The sequence below is a fragment of the Somniosus microcephalus genome, chromosome 4, assembly GCF_052327205.1.
Source record: "Somniosus microcephalus isolate GS21.2 chromosome 4, FLI_Smic_1.0, whole genome shotgun sequence".
Classification (NCBI taxonomy): Eukaryota; Metazoa; Chordata; class Chondrichthyes; order Squaliformes; family Somniosidae; genus Somniosus; species Somniosus microcephalus.
The window spans coordinates 211100322-211117058 of NC_140990.1; the positions used below are offsets into that span (position 1 = coordinate 211100322).

Consider the following 16737-nt stretch of genomic DNA (forward strand, 5'->3'; position numbering starts at 1 on the left):
CGCGGCAGCCAATTTGCGCACAGCAAGGTCCCACAAACAGCAATGTGATAATGACCAGATGTTTTAGTGATGTTGGTTGAGGGATAAGTATTAACATAATAACATAAGAATTAGGAGCAGGAGTAGGCCCCTTGAGCCTGCTCCGCCATTCAATAAGATCATGGCTGATCTTCAACCTCGACTCCACTTTCCCGCTCGATCCCCATTTCCCTTGATTCCCTTAGAGTCCAAAAATCTATTTATCTCAGCCTTAAATATACTTAACCACTCGGTTTCCACAGCCCTTTGGGATAGAGAATTCCAAAGATTCACAACCCTCTGAGTGAAGAAATTCCTCCTCATCTCTGTCTTAAATAGCTGACTCCTTATCCTGAGAATATGCCCCCCAGTTCTAGACTCTCCTGCCAGGGAAAGCAACCTCTCAGCATCTACCCTGTCAATCCCCCTCAGAATCTTATATGTTTCAATGAGATCACCTCTCATTCTTCTAATCCCCTTTTCTCCATTTATTATTTCTACTTCTTTATACATTTCTGTTTCAGTTAATCTGTGCTATTTGCATTGTATTGGATTTAGATAGAATGGAGCATTCTTTTGAGGTTTCCACCAGCAAGACAGCCAAAAGGTGGAAGGATGCAAATGAACTATTAATTTTACATTTGCCTGCCACCTATCTCCTTACCTTATAATTCCCTCTTGGGGAAACCAGTTGAAAATGGACAGGAGAATCATAGCTTATGCACACTTTCCCCTCCCCGAATTGAATCATCCTTCTTTCCACTGTGTGCCAGAAAATCAACACATGGGGAACTGTCAAAACATTGAGTTGTGGGTTCGAGTCCCACTCCAGGGACTTGAGCACAAAAATCTAGGCTGACACCCAGTGCAGTACTGAGGGAGTGCTGCACCGTTGGAGGTGCCGTCTTTCGGATGAGATGTTAAACCGAGGCCCCGTCTGCTCACTCAGGTGGACGTAAAAGATCCTGTAGCAATATTTCGAAGAAGAGCAGGGGAGTTATCCCCGGTGACCTGGCCAATATTTATCCCTCAACCAAAATCACTAAAAACAGATTATCTGGTCATTATCACATTGCTGTTTGTGGGCTCTTGCTGTGCGCAGATTGGCTGCCACGTTTCCTACATTACAACAGTGACTACACTTCAAAAAAGTACTTCTTTGTTTCTTTCTTTCTTACATTATTTCTTATAGGCCCAATCTACTCAATCTCTCCTCATAGGACAACCCTCTCATCCCAGGGATCAATCTAGTGAACCTTCATTGCACTGCCTTTAAGGCATGTATGTCCTTCCTCAGATAAGGAGACCAAAACTGTGCACAGTACTCCAGGTGTGGTCTCACCAAGGCCCTGTACAATTGTAGTAAGACTTCCTTACTCTTATACTCCAACCCCCCCTTGCAATAAAGGCCATTTGCCTTTCTAATTACTTGCTATACCTGCATGCTAACGCTCTGTGTTTCCTGTACGAGGACACCTAAATCTCTCTGAACACCAACATTTAATAGTTTCTCACCATTTAAAAAAGATTCTGTTTTTCTATTCTTCCTACCAAATTGAATAACCTCACATTTCCCCACATTATACTCCATCTGCCATCTTATTACACACTAACTTAAACTGTCTATATCCCTTTGATGGCTTTTTGTGTCCTCCTCACAGCTTACTTTCCCACCTAGCTTTGTATCATCAGCAACTTGGATACATTACACTCGGTCCCTTCATCTAATTCATTAATATCGATTGTAAATAGCGGAGGCCCAAGCACTGATCCTTGTAGCACCCCACTCGTTACAGCCTGCCAACTGGAAAACGACACATTTATCCCTACTCTCTGTTTTCTGTCCATTAACCAATCCTGAATCCATGCTAATATATTACCCCAACCCATGAGCCCTTATCATATGTAGCAACCTTTTATGTGGCACCTTAATATAGGGAGAAAGGGATAGGCCGAGTAATTACAGGCCAGTCAGCCTAACCTCGGTGGTGCGCAAATTGTTGGAAAAAATTCTGAGGGACAGGATAAATCGTCATTTTGAAAGGCGCAGATTAATCAAGGACAGTCAGCATGGATATGTTAAGGGAAGGTCATGTCTGACTAACTTGATTGAATTTTCTGAGGAGTTAACAAGGAGGGTTGATGACGGAAGTGCATTTGATGTAGTCTACATGGATTTCAGCAAGGATTTCCAGTGGGGTGCCACAGGGCTCAGTACTAGATCTCTTGGTTTTTGTGGTATACATCAATGATTTAGACTTCAATGTAGGAGGCATGATTGCAGATGATACAAAAATTAGCAATGTGGTTGATAATGAGGAAGAAAGCCTGTAGACTGCTGGAAGATATCAATGGACTGGTCAGGTGGGCAGAAAAGTGGAAAATGGAATTCAATCAGGAGAAGTGTGAGGTAATGTGTTTGGGGAGGGCTAACAAGGCAAGGGAATACACAATAAATGGTAGGATACTGAGAAGTGTAGAGGAACAGAGGGACCTTGGAGTGCACGCCCACAGATCCCTGAAGGTAGCAGGGCAGGTAGATAAGGTGGTTAAGAAGGCATACGGGATACTTTCCTTTATTAGCTGAGGTTTAGAATATAAGAGCAGGGAGGTTATGCTTGAACTGTATAAAACACTAGTTAGGCCACTGTGTACAGTTCTGGTCACCACATTACAGGAAGGATGTGATTGCACTAGAGAGGGCACAGAGGAGATTTACGAGGATGTTGCCAGTACTAGAGAATTTTAGCTATGAGGAAAGATGGGATAGGCTGGGGTTGTTTTCTTTGGAACAGAGGAGGATGAGGGGAGACTTGATTGAGGTGTATAAAGTTATGAGGGGCCTAGACAAAGTGGATAGGAAGGACCTATTTACCTTAGCAGAGGAGACAATACCAGGGGGCATCGATTGAAAGTAATTGGTAGAAGGATTAGAGGGGAGTTAAGGAGAATGTTTTTCACCCAGAGGGTGGTGGGGGTCTGGAACTCACTGCCCGAAAGGGTGGTAGAGGCAGAAACGCTCATCACATTTAAAAAGTACTTGGATATGCACTTGAATGCCATAACCTACAGGGCTACGGACCAAGAGCTGGAAAGTGGGATTAGGCTGGCACAGACACGTTGGGTCAAATGGCCTCCTTCGGTGCTATAAATTTCGATGATTCTAAGGAGGTGCTCACTGAAATCTGCCACCTGTTGCAGGCAGAACTGTAGCCTCAGAGAAGGGCGATGATGGCATTGCCAGTGGCTGTGAATGTGAGCATGCCCAGGAATTCTTATGCATCGGGCGCCTTCCAGGCTGGAGCAGGCAATATTTCCAACATCTCCCAGTTTGCAGTGCACTGTTGCATAAGGGAGGTCATTGAGGCTCTGTATGCAAAGAGGAGTGAATACATTTCATTCGGTCTTGCCAGAGGGAAGCAGGCGAAGCGAGCATGCAGCTTCGTCAGGATGGCAGGCATCCCCATGGTGCAGGGTGCCATTGACTGCACACACGTTGCTTTGTGGGCACCAAGTGTGAATTCGGAGGCGTATCACAACCAAAAGGCATTCCACACCGTCAGTGTCCAGCTGGTGTGTGACCATACTCAGCGCATCATGCAGGTCAATGCTCAGTATCCTGGTAGCAGTCATGATGCCTTCATTCTGCGGCAGTCCGCTGTACCATCTGCATTTGAGCCACAATGACAAGCCAAAAAGTGGCTACTGGGCAACAAGGGCTATCCGCTGACCACCTGGCTCATGACTTCGGTGCGCAATCCAAGCACACGTGGGCAGCATGCATATAACGAAAGCCATTCTGCCACATGGAATCTGATAAAGCAGACCATTGGCGTGCTTAACCAACGCTTCCATTGCCTGGACCACTCTGGAGGAGCCCTGCAGTACTCACCAGAGCGCGTCTCAAGATTCGGTATTGTCTGCTGCATGCTCCACAACCTCGCCATCATGATGGCACAGCCTTTGCCACAATGAAGAGTTGAGGAGGAGGAGGAAGAGATGGAGGAGGAAGGGAGGAGGCAACCAAGACAGCCCCTTTCTGGCCGGGCTGTCTGTGATTGGCTCATTCAACTGCAGTACGAGTGAACGCAACCCCAATTCCCCATTCACCAACAGTTCGACACCTTACCATCCCTCTATTACTGACCATCACAGTGTCCTCTTGGTCACAATGCTACAATAAAAGCCACCACAAAATAAACATTCCAAACCAAATTTATAAATCAAACCATCCAATACTACGTACCAAAGTCAACTAATCACCCTTGCGCATTCCCTTAGTGCCTGTCTGCTGTGTGCCTTTGCCTGTATTAGTGCTCATATGCAGTGCTATCCCAGTGGCTGCAGCATGGCTGGTGGAAGGCTGCTGACTTTCAGTTGGGGAGACTGCAGATGGCTTTGGAGGGTAACCTCGAGTAGCTCTGGGCCTAGAAGGCCCAGCTGTATATTGCACTACCTCGGCATGGGCGGCAGCAGTCTGGGCTGGCTGGCCGACAGGAACGATAAGGGCGCTAGCCGAGTGGCAGTGGTGGGAGGATGAATGCTGTCATCCTGAGAGAGGACAGCAGGTTCATGCTCCATGGAGCCACTGCCACTCCCCCAGGGCGGCACCTCAGTAATCCTAGTAATCTGTTGGAGGACAGATTGCTGGACTGCAGTGACACCCTGCAAGCCCCTTTCCACACTAGTAACCACAGTCATGATGACAGCAGTCTGAGCTTGCGTGGCATCAAGCTGACCTTGCAAGACTTCAGTCTGAGCTTCCACTGCAGCACTCAGACATTAGGTGGCTTCTGCTTGTGCTGCAATGGAAGCTGAGACATTGGCCATCAGATGCTTCATCATGGTTGGGTCCACAAGTGCGCTAATGGAGTTGTCCACCACTTCCGTGCTGGAAAGGATGGTCTCCAAGCTCTGCGCAAAGCTCTGTCCAAGGTTGGTGCTGGACTCCTCCATGCTCCTTGACATTGCACTCAGGCTTTCTGGCAGGCCTGCCAATGCACCAAACATTTCATTGTGCATATCCATCAGCATTCTTCTGAAGACCGCCCCATCGAAGTCCTCATCGGAGTCCTCTGCAGCAGAATTCATGGGTGACCTCGCCCTCCGGCGAGCTGGCACCTGTGCTACCCTTTTTCCCTGCCCTGGGTGCAGGCCACTCATGCTCCGTGACTCACCAAGTGCAGATCCCGCCTTTATCCTATCTAATTTGCATGCACTGTCTGTATCTGAGCTGGTGGCTGCGAGTGTGAATTCGAGTGACGGTGGCGTGTCTTCAGCATCACTGCCTTCTTCCTCTTCCAGTTCCTGCTCCTCCACCACTGTCTGGCCAGGTTGCAGTTCTTGGGTATCTGAAAGGAGAAAGGCACAAGGGTAGGGTTGCGGTGAGGGGATGGGGGGAAAGCAAGAGGTGCATGTTTACACCATCTGCAGCTTGTAAATCAGAAGAGGTTGTGGGATGAGGGGGAAGTGGGATGTGAGAAGGAGGATTAGGTATGAGGATACCGTCACCTTGGATTGTTTCAGCCCCACCGTTGGCCACAGGCTGAGCAATGGCCGCTCCAATAATCTCCAGCACTGTCTCCTCCATAAGGGTATGGTCATGCAGGAATGCCCGTCTCCCAGCAGGTAGCCCCTGCTGCCTCCAGTTATGAGCCACCTTGTCCTGCAAGAGAGAGGGAAGTGTGTCAGTGAGTGTGGTGCAATGTGTTTGGGTGATGTCCCTGTCATGGTTGAATAGCTGGCAGTGTGTGAAAACTGTGAGATGTGGGTGTGAGGCTTGCAGCAGTGCTAAGTGTGCAAGGGTGAGGTGAAGCTATGAATGTGAGGTATGAGTCGTGATTGATAGAGATTGTTGGTAGGTGAGTGAAGCTGCGGTGGTGAATTGAGCAGTGTCTGAGCCTAGTGGTTCAGTTGTAAGAATATGGCATTTGAAGATGAATTCACTGACCTTGAACACACGATTGTGGTCATTAAACTTCTTGTAACACTGCATTCAGGTCCTCAGGGCTACACTACTGGCATTGACTCCGACGGCTATCTGCTCCCATTGCCTTCTCAGAGTTTCTCTGGATGGCCTCCTGGCCCCCTGTGAATACAGGGCCTCTTTCCTCCTGTCTTCCTCCTGTACTAAGGCGTCCAGTGCTGCGTCACAGGACCTTGGAGCACACTCTCTGCCCTGTTGTGCCATTACTTAGTGTTTTTCCTGCTCAGATTCTGTTCCCCAGCCACTTCCAGCATGTGCTGCAGCCAGAATGCACCTCCCTTTAAGAGGTGCAGGCTGCCTTTAAATAGTGCAGGCTAGCTTTAAGTGGTGCTATCCTCACAAGAACTTGGGCCCCCAGCTGAGGCGTGCGGCTACTCAGCAGCGCGTTCAGCATTGGGCTGCACGCTACTATTATTTAAATTAGCAGGCAGCACGAAGTTTGCGTGCTGTTGCATCGGAAGGAATGGCGCGGGTTGATTGTGTATCACAATCCCCGCGGCAGTTTTCAGGCCTTGTCCAATTTCAAGGCCTTTATGTACATTTGAACTGTTAAAAAGATGATTTTTTTTAAAAACACAACTAATTTGTGCATTCAAACAGAGGAGATTGAACCTCTGGTTCGTGCAAAATCTATTTAAGGAAAATGTAGTTTAGTGCCAGAAGACTTGGAAGGCAGAGAAAAATGTGGACAGTGGTGCCAGAGAACTGTAAAAACTGAGTCAGGTCAACTAAGGACACAGCATGATGGCGCCAGTGTGTTTCTGCAGCAGCATCTAATCAAGCAGCTGGAATGCTTATTTGTCCATTTGTTTAAGAAAGCAAAACTAATGAATGAGGGATTCATCTGCTCTAAATAAGCAACTCTTTAAGACACTTGACAAACCAATGAGTGTAAAAGTGCTGAGGTACAAAATGTCTCAGTAAATCCATTTTCCATAGTTTAACATCATGGTGATACAGTCGCCCCTCTCTCTTAAAATTTCTGATGTGCCACATTATGTATAGCTTCCAAATGCACACACAAAACATAAAGGGGTAGGAATTGGACATACTTGCACCCGTTTTACGGCCCAGCAAGGGCCAATTTTATGGTCCAACGTGCTGCTCCCAAAAGACACCGGGAAAGACATCCGATCTGATATTCAGTCAGGTGATTTTTCAGGTGTTCCTGATAGGGCCTAGTGCCTGGTTTAGACCCCTCGCTATCAGAGAATGGAGCAGGAGCCTGTCCTGCTTCACTCCAGATAATTAAGTGATCGCAAGGCGACCACCATCAAAAGGTAAGTGTTTTTTTTAACTACAGAATAATCATGGCTGCAGAGCCAGGAGGAGCAGACGTGCTCCCTGTCACCACGGTATATGGATCACATCCCCCATTACTGCTCCACACGCCCCCTCCCAGGACTTACCATCAGGATGCTTGTCTCAAATGGGCGCGCTACCTGTGGAGGCATGAGAGTTGTCAGCAGCTCGCCCAGTGAATAGTAATGAGGCCTAAGGCCCAGTGAATAGTAATGAGGCCTGAGGCCCAATGTTCGGCCAGCCTCGGGCTTCCTGGTTTGGGCGCCGACGAACTTATACCTGAAATATCTCCATAAAAGACACAGGGTAGAGTTTATAATTTGGGGGCAATCGGGAAAATGCGTCCCAATTGCACTGGTTAGGTTTCAAGTTTCCGCTAAAATTCATTTGCATAATTAGAAACGTAAAATCTTCCATGAACTGGCGTAATCAGGTAGTATTGTTGGAGTCGCTAGAAATCAACAGGCTCTGAGACTTTTGTTGCAGCAAAGGCAAAACGCGTGTTACTTTCTTCACTCTCCATGAGGACTGAGGTCCTCAGCCTTGTTGCAGGGCTATGATGTCATCACGCTTCCGACGCATGACGTCATCACGCTACCGACGCTCTTAAAGGGACCCTGCCCCGATAACCCAACCCAGTACGTACATATAACAACATTGGCTATACATTGTGAATTGTGTTATTGTCCCTATGTGGCCTCCGCCACATACGTCCCCCCAGAATTCACTAGCACTGGCAATGTCAGCTGTTAGGGGGGCCGGATCACACGGTCGGAACGGCTCCTCAATTCCGGGGCGGGGACCGGGGGGTTCGTCGGAGGAACCTCGGGCGCTCGGTGGTGGACTGAGGGTGCAGAAACCAGAGGTCGGCCCCGCCTCGGGGGCTGTGCCAACTCAACGGGTTGGTCCAGATCCAGGTGGGCCGGCTTAAGACGGTCCACGGAAATGCAGTCCGGTTTACCGCCGACATCCACTACGAAGGTCTTGTCCCCGGTTTCCAGGACGCGGAATGGTCCATCGTAGGGTGGCTGAAGAGGGCACCAGTGGGCGTCGTAGTGGACGAAAACGTACTCCGCCGCACGAAGGTCGAGTGGAACGTGGGACAGCGGGAGGCCGTGCTGCGACGTGGGCACCGGCACGAAAACCTTGGCATTGTCCAGAAGGTCAGACCGCTGACAGGCTGCGGACCAAGGTTCTATTGTGTTGGGGACGAAATCCCCAGGAACCAGAAGCGGCTGTCCGTAGACGAGCTCGGCGGATGAGGACTGGAGGTCCTCCTTGGGGGCGGTCCTGAGTCCCAGCATGACCCACGGGAGTCTGTCGATCCAACTGTTGTCTCGGAGGCTGGCCCGGAGCGCGGCTTTCATGGAGCGATGAAACCGTTTGCACAGTCCGTTAGCCTGAGGGTGGTATGCTGTGGTGCGGTGGAGTCTCAACCCGAGGCCTCGGGCGACAGCGTTCCAGAGCTCCGACGTGAACTGGGGCCCCCGGTCGGAGGAAATGTCAGATGGGGTGCCGAACCGGGCGATCCAAGTGCTGATGAACGCCCGAGCCACATCGGCGGACGCCGTTGAAGACAGCGGGACGGCTTCCGGCCATCGGGTGGTTCTGTTGACCATTGTGAGAAGGTGGGTGAACCCGCGGGAGGGCGGCAGGGGCCCCACTAGGTCCACGTTAACATGGTCGAACCGCCTCTCGGGCACCGCGAAATGCGCCAACGGGGCCTTAGTATGGCGATGCACTTTTGAGCATTGGTATACCACGCAGGTGCTGGCCCAGTCGTGAACGTCTTTCCTGAGCCCGTGTCAGACGAACTTAGCCGCCACCAGCTTCTGTGACGGCTTCCTGCCCGGGTGGGAAAGATTACGGACGGCGTATAAAACTTGCCGTCTCCACCCGTCAGACACGCCGGGACGTGGCTGCCCAACGGAGACGTCGCACAGGAGTGTGGTGCCGGCATCGTCGAACGCGACGTCTGCTAGTTGAAGGCCCGTGACCGCCGTTCTGTAGGCCTGGACGTCCGGGTCAGAGGTCTGGTTGGCCGCCATGCGGGTGTAGTCGATGCCGAGGTGTACGGCGCTGGCGACGGCTCAGGAGAGACAGTCGGCGACGGGGTTGTCTTTCCCAGCCACATGCTGGATGTCCGTTGTAAACTCTGAGATGAAGGCCAGCTGGCGTTGCTGACGGGCCGACCACGGCTCGGAAGCTTTCGCCATGGCGAAGGTCAACGGTTTGTGGTCCACGAACACGGTGAACGGGCGAGCCTCCAGTAGGAAACGGAAGTGTCGGACGGCGAGGTAGAGGCCGAGAAGCTCGCAATCGAAGGCGCTGTACTTCCACTCGTTGGGGCGGAGCTGCCGGCTGAAGAAGGCGAGCGGCTGCCAGGTGCCATTGACCCACTGTTTGTGGACGGCACCGACCGCATAGTCCGAGGCGTCGGTGGTGAGAGCGATCGGCGCATCAGGTAACGGATGCGCCAGCATGGTTGCGTTAGCCAGGGCCCTTTTCATGTCCGTGAAAGAATTTGCCATCTACTCGGACCAGTCGACGGCGAGCTTGTCAGGCTTGCCTTTGAGGGCCTCGTAAAGGGGCCGCATAAGCTGGGCTGCTTGGGGGACGAAGCGATGGTAAAAGTTCACCATGCCCAAAAACTCCTGCAGGGCCTTCACGGTGAGGGGTCGCGGGAAGTCCATCACGGCCTCCACTTTCGATGGCAGTGGCACCGCCCCGTCCTTCGTGATGCGGTGCCCGAGAAAGTCGATCGAGGACAGCCCGAACTGACACGTGGCCGGGTTGACGATTAGGCTGTGCTGGCTGAGGCGATGGAAGAGAGTCCGCAGGTGCGACACATGCTCCGTCCTGGAGGCGCTGGCGATGAGGATGTCGTCCAGGTATACGAACAGGAATGTCAGGTCCTGTAACACGGTGTCCATTAGGCGTTGAAAAGCCTGGGCGGCGTTTTTGAGGCCGAATGGCATGCGAAGGAATTCGAACAGCCCGAACGGGGTGATCACCGCGGTTTTCGGGATGTCCTGCGGCCGGACAGGGACCTGGTGGTAACCCCGGACGAGGTCCACTTTCGAGAATACCACTTTCCCGGCCAGGCGGGCGGAAAAGTCCTGGATGTGTGGAATCGGGTAGCGGTCGGGGGTCGTAGCGTCGTTGAGGCGCCGGTAATCGCCGCCTGGTTTCGGAGCGATGTGGAGGGACGAGGCCCACGGACTGTTCGACCGGCGGGTGATGCCGAGGCGCTCCATGGTGTCGAACTCGGCTTTAGCAATGTCGAGTTTCCCCGGGTCGAGGCGCCGAGTGCGGGCGTAGACGGCTGGACCGGTGGTCGAGATGTGGTGTTCTACCCCGTGTTTGGTGGCGGCGGACGAGAACATGGGCTTCGTGAGGTCCGGGAACTCGGCGAGGAGGCGGGAAATCTCGTCGGAGGCCGAGAGTGCGCTGGACAACTTCGTCGTGTTGGACCCGCTGAGGGAACACGGGAGCGAGCTGAAAGTCTCAGCGTTGATGAGACGTCGGTTCTTGACGTCCACCAAAAGGCCATTGGCGCAGAGGAAGTCCCCGCCGAGAAGGGGGGTGGACACTTTTGCCGTGACAAAGTCCCAGGTGAACCGCTGCCCGCCAAAACAAAGCACCACGCTCCGTTTCCCGAAGGTGCGGATGGAACTGCCATTGGCGGCTTCGAGGACGGGGCCGTGGTCCCCCCTTGCATGTCTGTGGTTGACGCGGGCAGGACGCTCACCTGGGCACCTGTGTAGCAAAGAAAACGACGTCCGGAGTCGGTGTCCATAATAAATAACAAACTGCCTGAACGGCCGACAGCCATAGCAGCTGACGAGTGGTCTTTCGTTTGTTTCGACGCGGGAAAACTGCACGGGGGCCGGCACTTCCTGGCTTTGGGGCCGAACTGTGCGTGGTAGAAGCAGAGGCTTGGGAGCTGCCGCCGTTGGGCTGTATCAGTGGGGGCAGGGCTCCGTGTGGCCACACAGTACTGTTGCCCGGCAGAGAAAAATTTGTCGGCCTCCTTGGCCAGGTCGCGGAAATCGGTACTGGAAGAGTTGGCTAAAGCCGACCGTACCTGACCTGGCAGCTGTTGAAGGAACAGTTCCTTGAAGAGGAAGCACGGCCTGTGTGTGCCCAGGAGGGCCAGCATGTGGTCCATCAGCTCTGAGGGCTTGGAGTCGCCAAGCCCGGGTAGAGAGAGAAGCCGGCGTGCACACTCGGCTTCGGTGAGTCCAAAAATTTCTAAGAGGTGTGTTTTCAGCGTTTCGAATTTGTTGATCTCCGGGGGGTTCTCGAGCAGGCTCATGACTCTGGCCGCGGTGGAGCTGCCGAGAGCAGAGACGATGTAATAGTACCTCGTGTCGTCTGCGGTGATGTCCCGGAGTGCAAATTGAGCCTCGGCCTGGGCGAACCAAGCGGCAGCCTGTCGTTCCCAAAACTCGGGTAATTTGATGGAAACGTCGTTCGTCGCCATTTCGGAAGAGGTCTTTGGAATCGTCCAAAAGAGCAGCGGGGTCACCAATGTTGGAGTCGCTAGAAATCAACAGGCTCTGAGACTTTTGTTGCAGCAAAGGCAAAACGCGTGTTACTTTATTCACTCTCCATGAGGACAGAGGGTCTCAGCCTCATTGCACGGCTATGACGTCATCACGCTACCGACGCTCTTAAAGGGACCCTGCCCTGATAACCCAACCCAGTACGTACATATAACAACATTGGCTATACATAGTGAATTGTGTTTAGGTACATATAACAACATTGGCTATACATTGTGAATTGTGTTATTGTCCCTATGTGGTCTCCGCCACAGTATAATGGAACATAACATAAGAAATAGGAGCAGGAGTAGGCTGTTTGGCCCCTCGAGCCTGCTCCGCCATTCAATAAGATCATGGCTGATCTGATCTTGGCCTGAACTCCACTTTTCTGCCTGTTCCTCATAACCCTTGACTCCCCTGTAGTTCAAAAATCTGTCTATCTCAGCCTTGAATATGTTCAATGACTCAGTCTCCACAGCTCTCTGGGGTAGAGAATTCCAAGAATTCAGGACCCTCTGGGAAAAGAAATTCCTCCTCATCTCTGTCTTAAATGGGCGACCCCTTATTCTGAAACTATGCCCCCTAGTTCTAGATTTTCCCACGAGGGGAAACACCTTCTCAGCTTTTACCCTGTCAAGCCCCCTCATAATCTTTTATGTTTCAATTAGATCACCTCTCATTCTTCTAAACTCCAATGAGTATAGGCTCAACCTGCTCAACCTTTCCTCAAATGACAACCCCTTCATCCCAGCAATCAACCTCGTGAACCTTCTCTGAACTGCCTCCAATGCAAGTATATCCTTTTTTAAATAAGGAGACCAAAACTGTACGCAGTACTCAAGGTGTGGTCTCACCAACCGCCTGTACAGCTGTAGTAATACTTACCTACTTTTATACTCCATCCCCTTTGCAATAAAGGCCAACATGCCATTTGCCTTCCTAGTTACTTGCTATACTTGCATGCTAACTTTTTGTGTTTCATGTACGAGGACACCCAGATCCCTCTATACCGCAACATTCTGTAGTCTCTCCATTTAAATAATATTTTGCTTTTCTATTCTTCCTATCAAAGTGGATAACCTCACATTTTCCCACATTATACTCCATCTGTCAAATTTTAGCCCACTCACTTAACCAATCTATATCCCTTTGCAGACTCTTTGGGTGCGATCTTGCCAGCCCTGGGGAGGTGGGTTTGGAGGCGGGACTGCCAGGAAAATGGCAGAATCTGGGGGCGGGTACCCATCCCGCCCCCAACCCACCTCCGTGCCATCTTCCCAGGAGGTGGATAGCCGACCCGTGCCGGGTCCTGTCTCCTGGAGGCGGGAAGGGGATTACAGCCACAGGTAGTTAACAGGCAGTTAAGAGGATTATCCACATTTTTCCAGCAGAGGTGCGGGCTTCCAGACGTCGGGAAACCCCGCCAGGGTCACCGAGGCGAGAAGTAGATCTGCGGGGGTCGGAGGGGTCCAAACGTGCGCTGTGGAGTAAGTGATGGGTGCAAGTGTGGAGAGGTAAGTGTGTGAGGTGAGTAAAAAGTGATAGAAAATCTTTACTTACCTTTGTTTCTTCCTGCAGGCTTCAACAGTTGGGGTGCGGAGAGTCTCACATCTCACCGGCAGAGATGACAGATGGCTGCTGCATTCTCTGATGTAACAGCCATCTAATTTCTGCTCACAAAAGAGGTTTGAAGAGTCTTGAATACAAGAACTCATCAAACAACAGAGACTGTCAGTGTTTGACAGCTTCACAGAGCTGTCAAACGATGACAATTCATCTGTCAAAATTTTTTTGGCAAACCTCCTCTGTACTCGCTCCAGGGCCTTGACATCCTTCCTAAAGTGTGGTGCCCAGAATTGTACACAATACACCAGCTGACATCTAACCAGAGATTTGTAAAGGTTTAGCATGACTTCCTTGTTTTTGTACTCAATGCCTCTATTTACAAGCCAAATATCCCATATGCTTTCTTAACCGCCTTCTCAAGATTTGTGACTATGCAACCCAGATCCCTCTGTTCTTGCATCCCACTCAAAATAGTACCATTTAGAATTTAGATTATACTGCCGCTTCATGTTGTTTCTCCCATAGTGCATCACTTCACACTTATTCACATTAAATTGCATCTGCCATGTATCTGTCCATTTCACCAGTCTGTCCTCCTGAAGTCTGCTACTATCATGCTCACTATTTACTACGTTGCCAAGTTTTGTATCATCCGCAAACTTTGAAATTGGACCCCCTATACCAAAGTCCAGGGCATTTATATATAACAAGAAAAGCAATGGTCCTGGGGGACCCCACTGCATACTTCTCTCTAGTCAGAAAAACATCCGTTCACCATTACTCTCTGCCTCCTATCTCTTAGTCAATTTCATACCCAAGTTACCACCATCCCTTTAATACCAAGTGCTTCTATTTTCCGAATAAGTCTGTTGTGAGGTACTTTATCAAATGTCTTTTGAAAATCTATATCATATATACAACATCTGCTGCACTACCTCCATCAATCCTCTCTGTTACTTCATCGAAAAACTCAATCGGGTTAGTCAGACACGATTTGCCTTTAACAAATCTGTGCTGGCTGTCCCTTATTAACCCATGCTTCTCCAAGTGAGAATTAATTTTGTCCTTGACAATGGTCTCTAGTAGTTTTCCCACCACTGATGTTAGACTGAAAATTACTTTAAAATACTATATTGAGCCATTTAATAGTTTCACTGGTGTACACTAGTCAGCTTCTTAGTAAATTAAATATTTTTGATATGAAAAAACGTTTAAAATGTGCCTACTAGTGCCTGTGAGCCTAAGAAAATGAGCCTTCCCGAACCACCACAATATGTGGAATCTCGCAATTTTGACCTGGGGGCGTGGCCAGTTTTTGGGAGAGGAATGGTAGCACAGTGCTTATGTTACTGGACTAGTAATCCAGAGGCCTCCCCAACCGCAAGACTGGCCAAACATATTAATGCTCGATAGGAATTGAAAAATTAGGATAAAAACCTCACCAACATGAATAGGAAAGGTTTCATGCACAGGGTGATGCTGCCACAGATAGTGCAACCTGCTATTGGAATAATTCAGTTACCGCTCAGAACACTTGAATACTGAACCGGTCAAGGACATACTGCTGATGTCAAATCTCAACGGGCAACGTTCGCATTTGAGTAGTGATGCTGCTTATTTCTTACATTACAACAGTGATGATGCTTCAATAGTACTTCATTGGCTGTAAAGCGCTTTGGGACATCCTGAGGTTGTGAAAGGCGCTATATAAATGCAAGTCTTTTTTATGAATGCTCAAAGAGTTGAACATCTGATGATAGAACTGGCACAGGGAAAACAGGATCTTAAAACAGGTTTTACAGGCTTCATTCAACCAGCTGTGATAAAGGAACCTCTGTCTATTACTTACTGGCTTCCTTTTTGACTTTATCCATTTCTGTCATCAATGCGACCTCCCGATCCATGATGCTGGAATGTTAAAGAGAAGGATATTAGAGCTGTCTGCAAATTGCCTTTATAGTATGAGTGCTACTCTTCACAGAATCGAAACAGACAGTGTTTTTTTCAACAGGCTGTTCAGAGATTTCCAAATATGAAAAGTCTGATTTCTAAAATAGAAGACAGTTTCTTCCCCTTACTTCTGAGGAGGCAATGCTTGCTCATTTTTGTCAATGAATTTTCATCAGAAGCAAAGCTAGTATCTGAATGCAACCTTGGCTTTTGAAGGTGAAGTTGTGCAGACGTATGCGGTAGGGGTTGCTTCAGCCTGTCCAGCCTGCCTGAGAGAATGTGCTGAGTATACATCTGGATGTGTAAACTATGTCTGCCTAAAATGTTTTATGTAGCCAGTGCTGAAAGTAAATAGCGAGCTTTGCTCATTATTTTCATTTAATTTCTAAACTAAACAACAGAATGTTTCAATAAAGTTGTAGTTGTAACCTATTAAAAATAATCTCCACAAGAGCCCTGCTTTCATGCCACCATAACCACACACCTTTTCATCCATTACTGCGTAGGATTATATTTCTTTATTGGGAAAAACAATAATAGCTGACATAGTGGGAACTCTTTCGACGACAGCACTCTGCTCTCTGCTGATCAGTACCAAAGTGAAACAGATAGTGTCCAAAATGGCCACAGTCAGTGAAGAGGGCATTCTTCAATAAGTGAAATACAGATCATTTGAACGTTTAAGATATTAAAAATTGACCTTAAATACAATTTGTTGACGAGAGATACTAACATTGATTTTCTAGCACCAGACATGACTGGAGGCTTTATAAATCAACTTTTCACAGTATAGGAGGAGCACCTGTGCCAGCTCTCTGAAAGAGCTATCCACTTGGTCCTATTTCCCTATCCTTTCCTGGCATCCTTTTAATTTTCTTTTTTCAAATGTTTCTCCATTTCCCTTTTAAAGGCTATTATGGATTCTGCTTTCATCACCGTTTATGACAGGGCATTCCATGTCCCAACGACCCTCTATGTAAAAAAAAACTCTTAACCTCTCCCTTTGTCCTTTTGTCGATGACCTTAAATTTATGCCGATCTTTCTCGCTTTTTAGCTCTCTAAATGTTGTAGAGTATTACTGCGCATTAGAGGCATCTGGTAGCAGTGAAAAGGTACCTGCTCTCATCTGGAGAAAGAATTAAAAACACAGCAATCATTAGAAGGATAATTGATCTTAAAAGATCCTGAACTAGATTTAAAAATTGGAAGGCTATTTCCCAGACGCTGATAAATTCTGCCTTTGATTTCTGTCAGGCAGAAAACCAGGAAATCCTTTAGCCAATTTGACATTTCAGCACAAAATGTTCTTGGCACCATGTAAAGAGTCGTCACTTTATGTAGAGGGCATGGATCCAAACAACTGT

At 49.2% G+C, this 16737-nt stretch overlaps 1 protein-coding gene across 1 annotated transcript in view; it reads right to left on the reverse strand.

Moving 5' to 3' along the window:
- The window catches only part of LOC147120195 (SPATS2-like protein), a 390413-nt gene that overhangs the window by 97073 nt on the left and 276603 nt on the right, over window positions 1–16737 (reverse strand). Inside the window, exon 8 of the mRNA XM_085985783.1 lies at window positions 15272–15330. Within this exon, the coding sequence (XP_085841909.1) occupies window positions 15272–15330 (59 nt within the window). The remainder of the gene's footprint in view (window positions 1–15271; window positions 15331–16737) is intronic.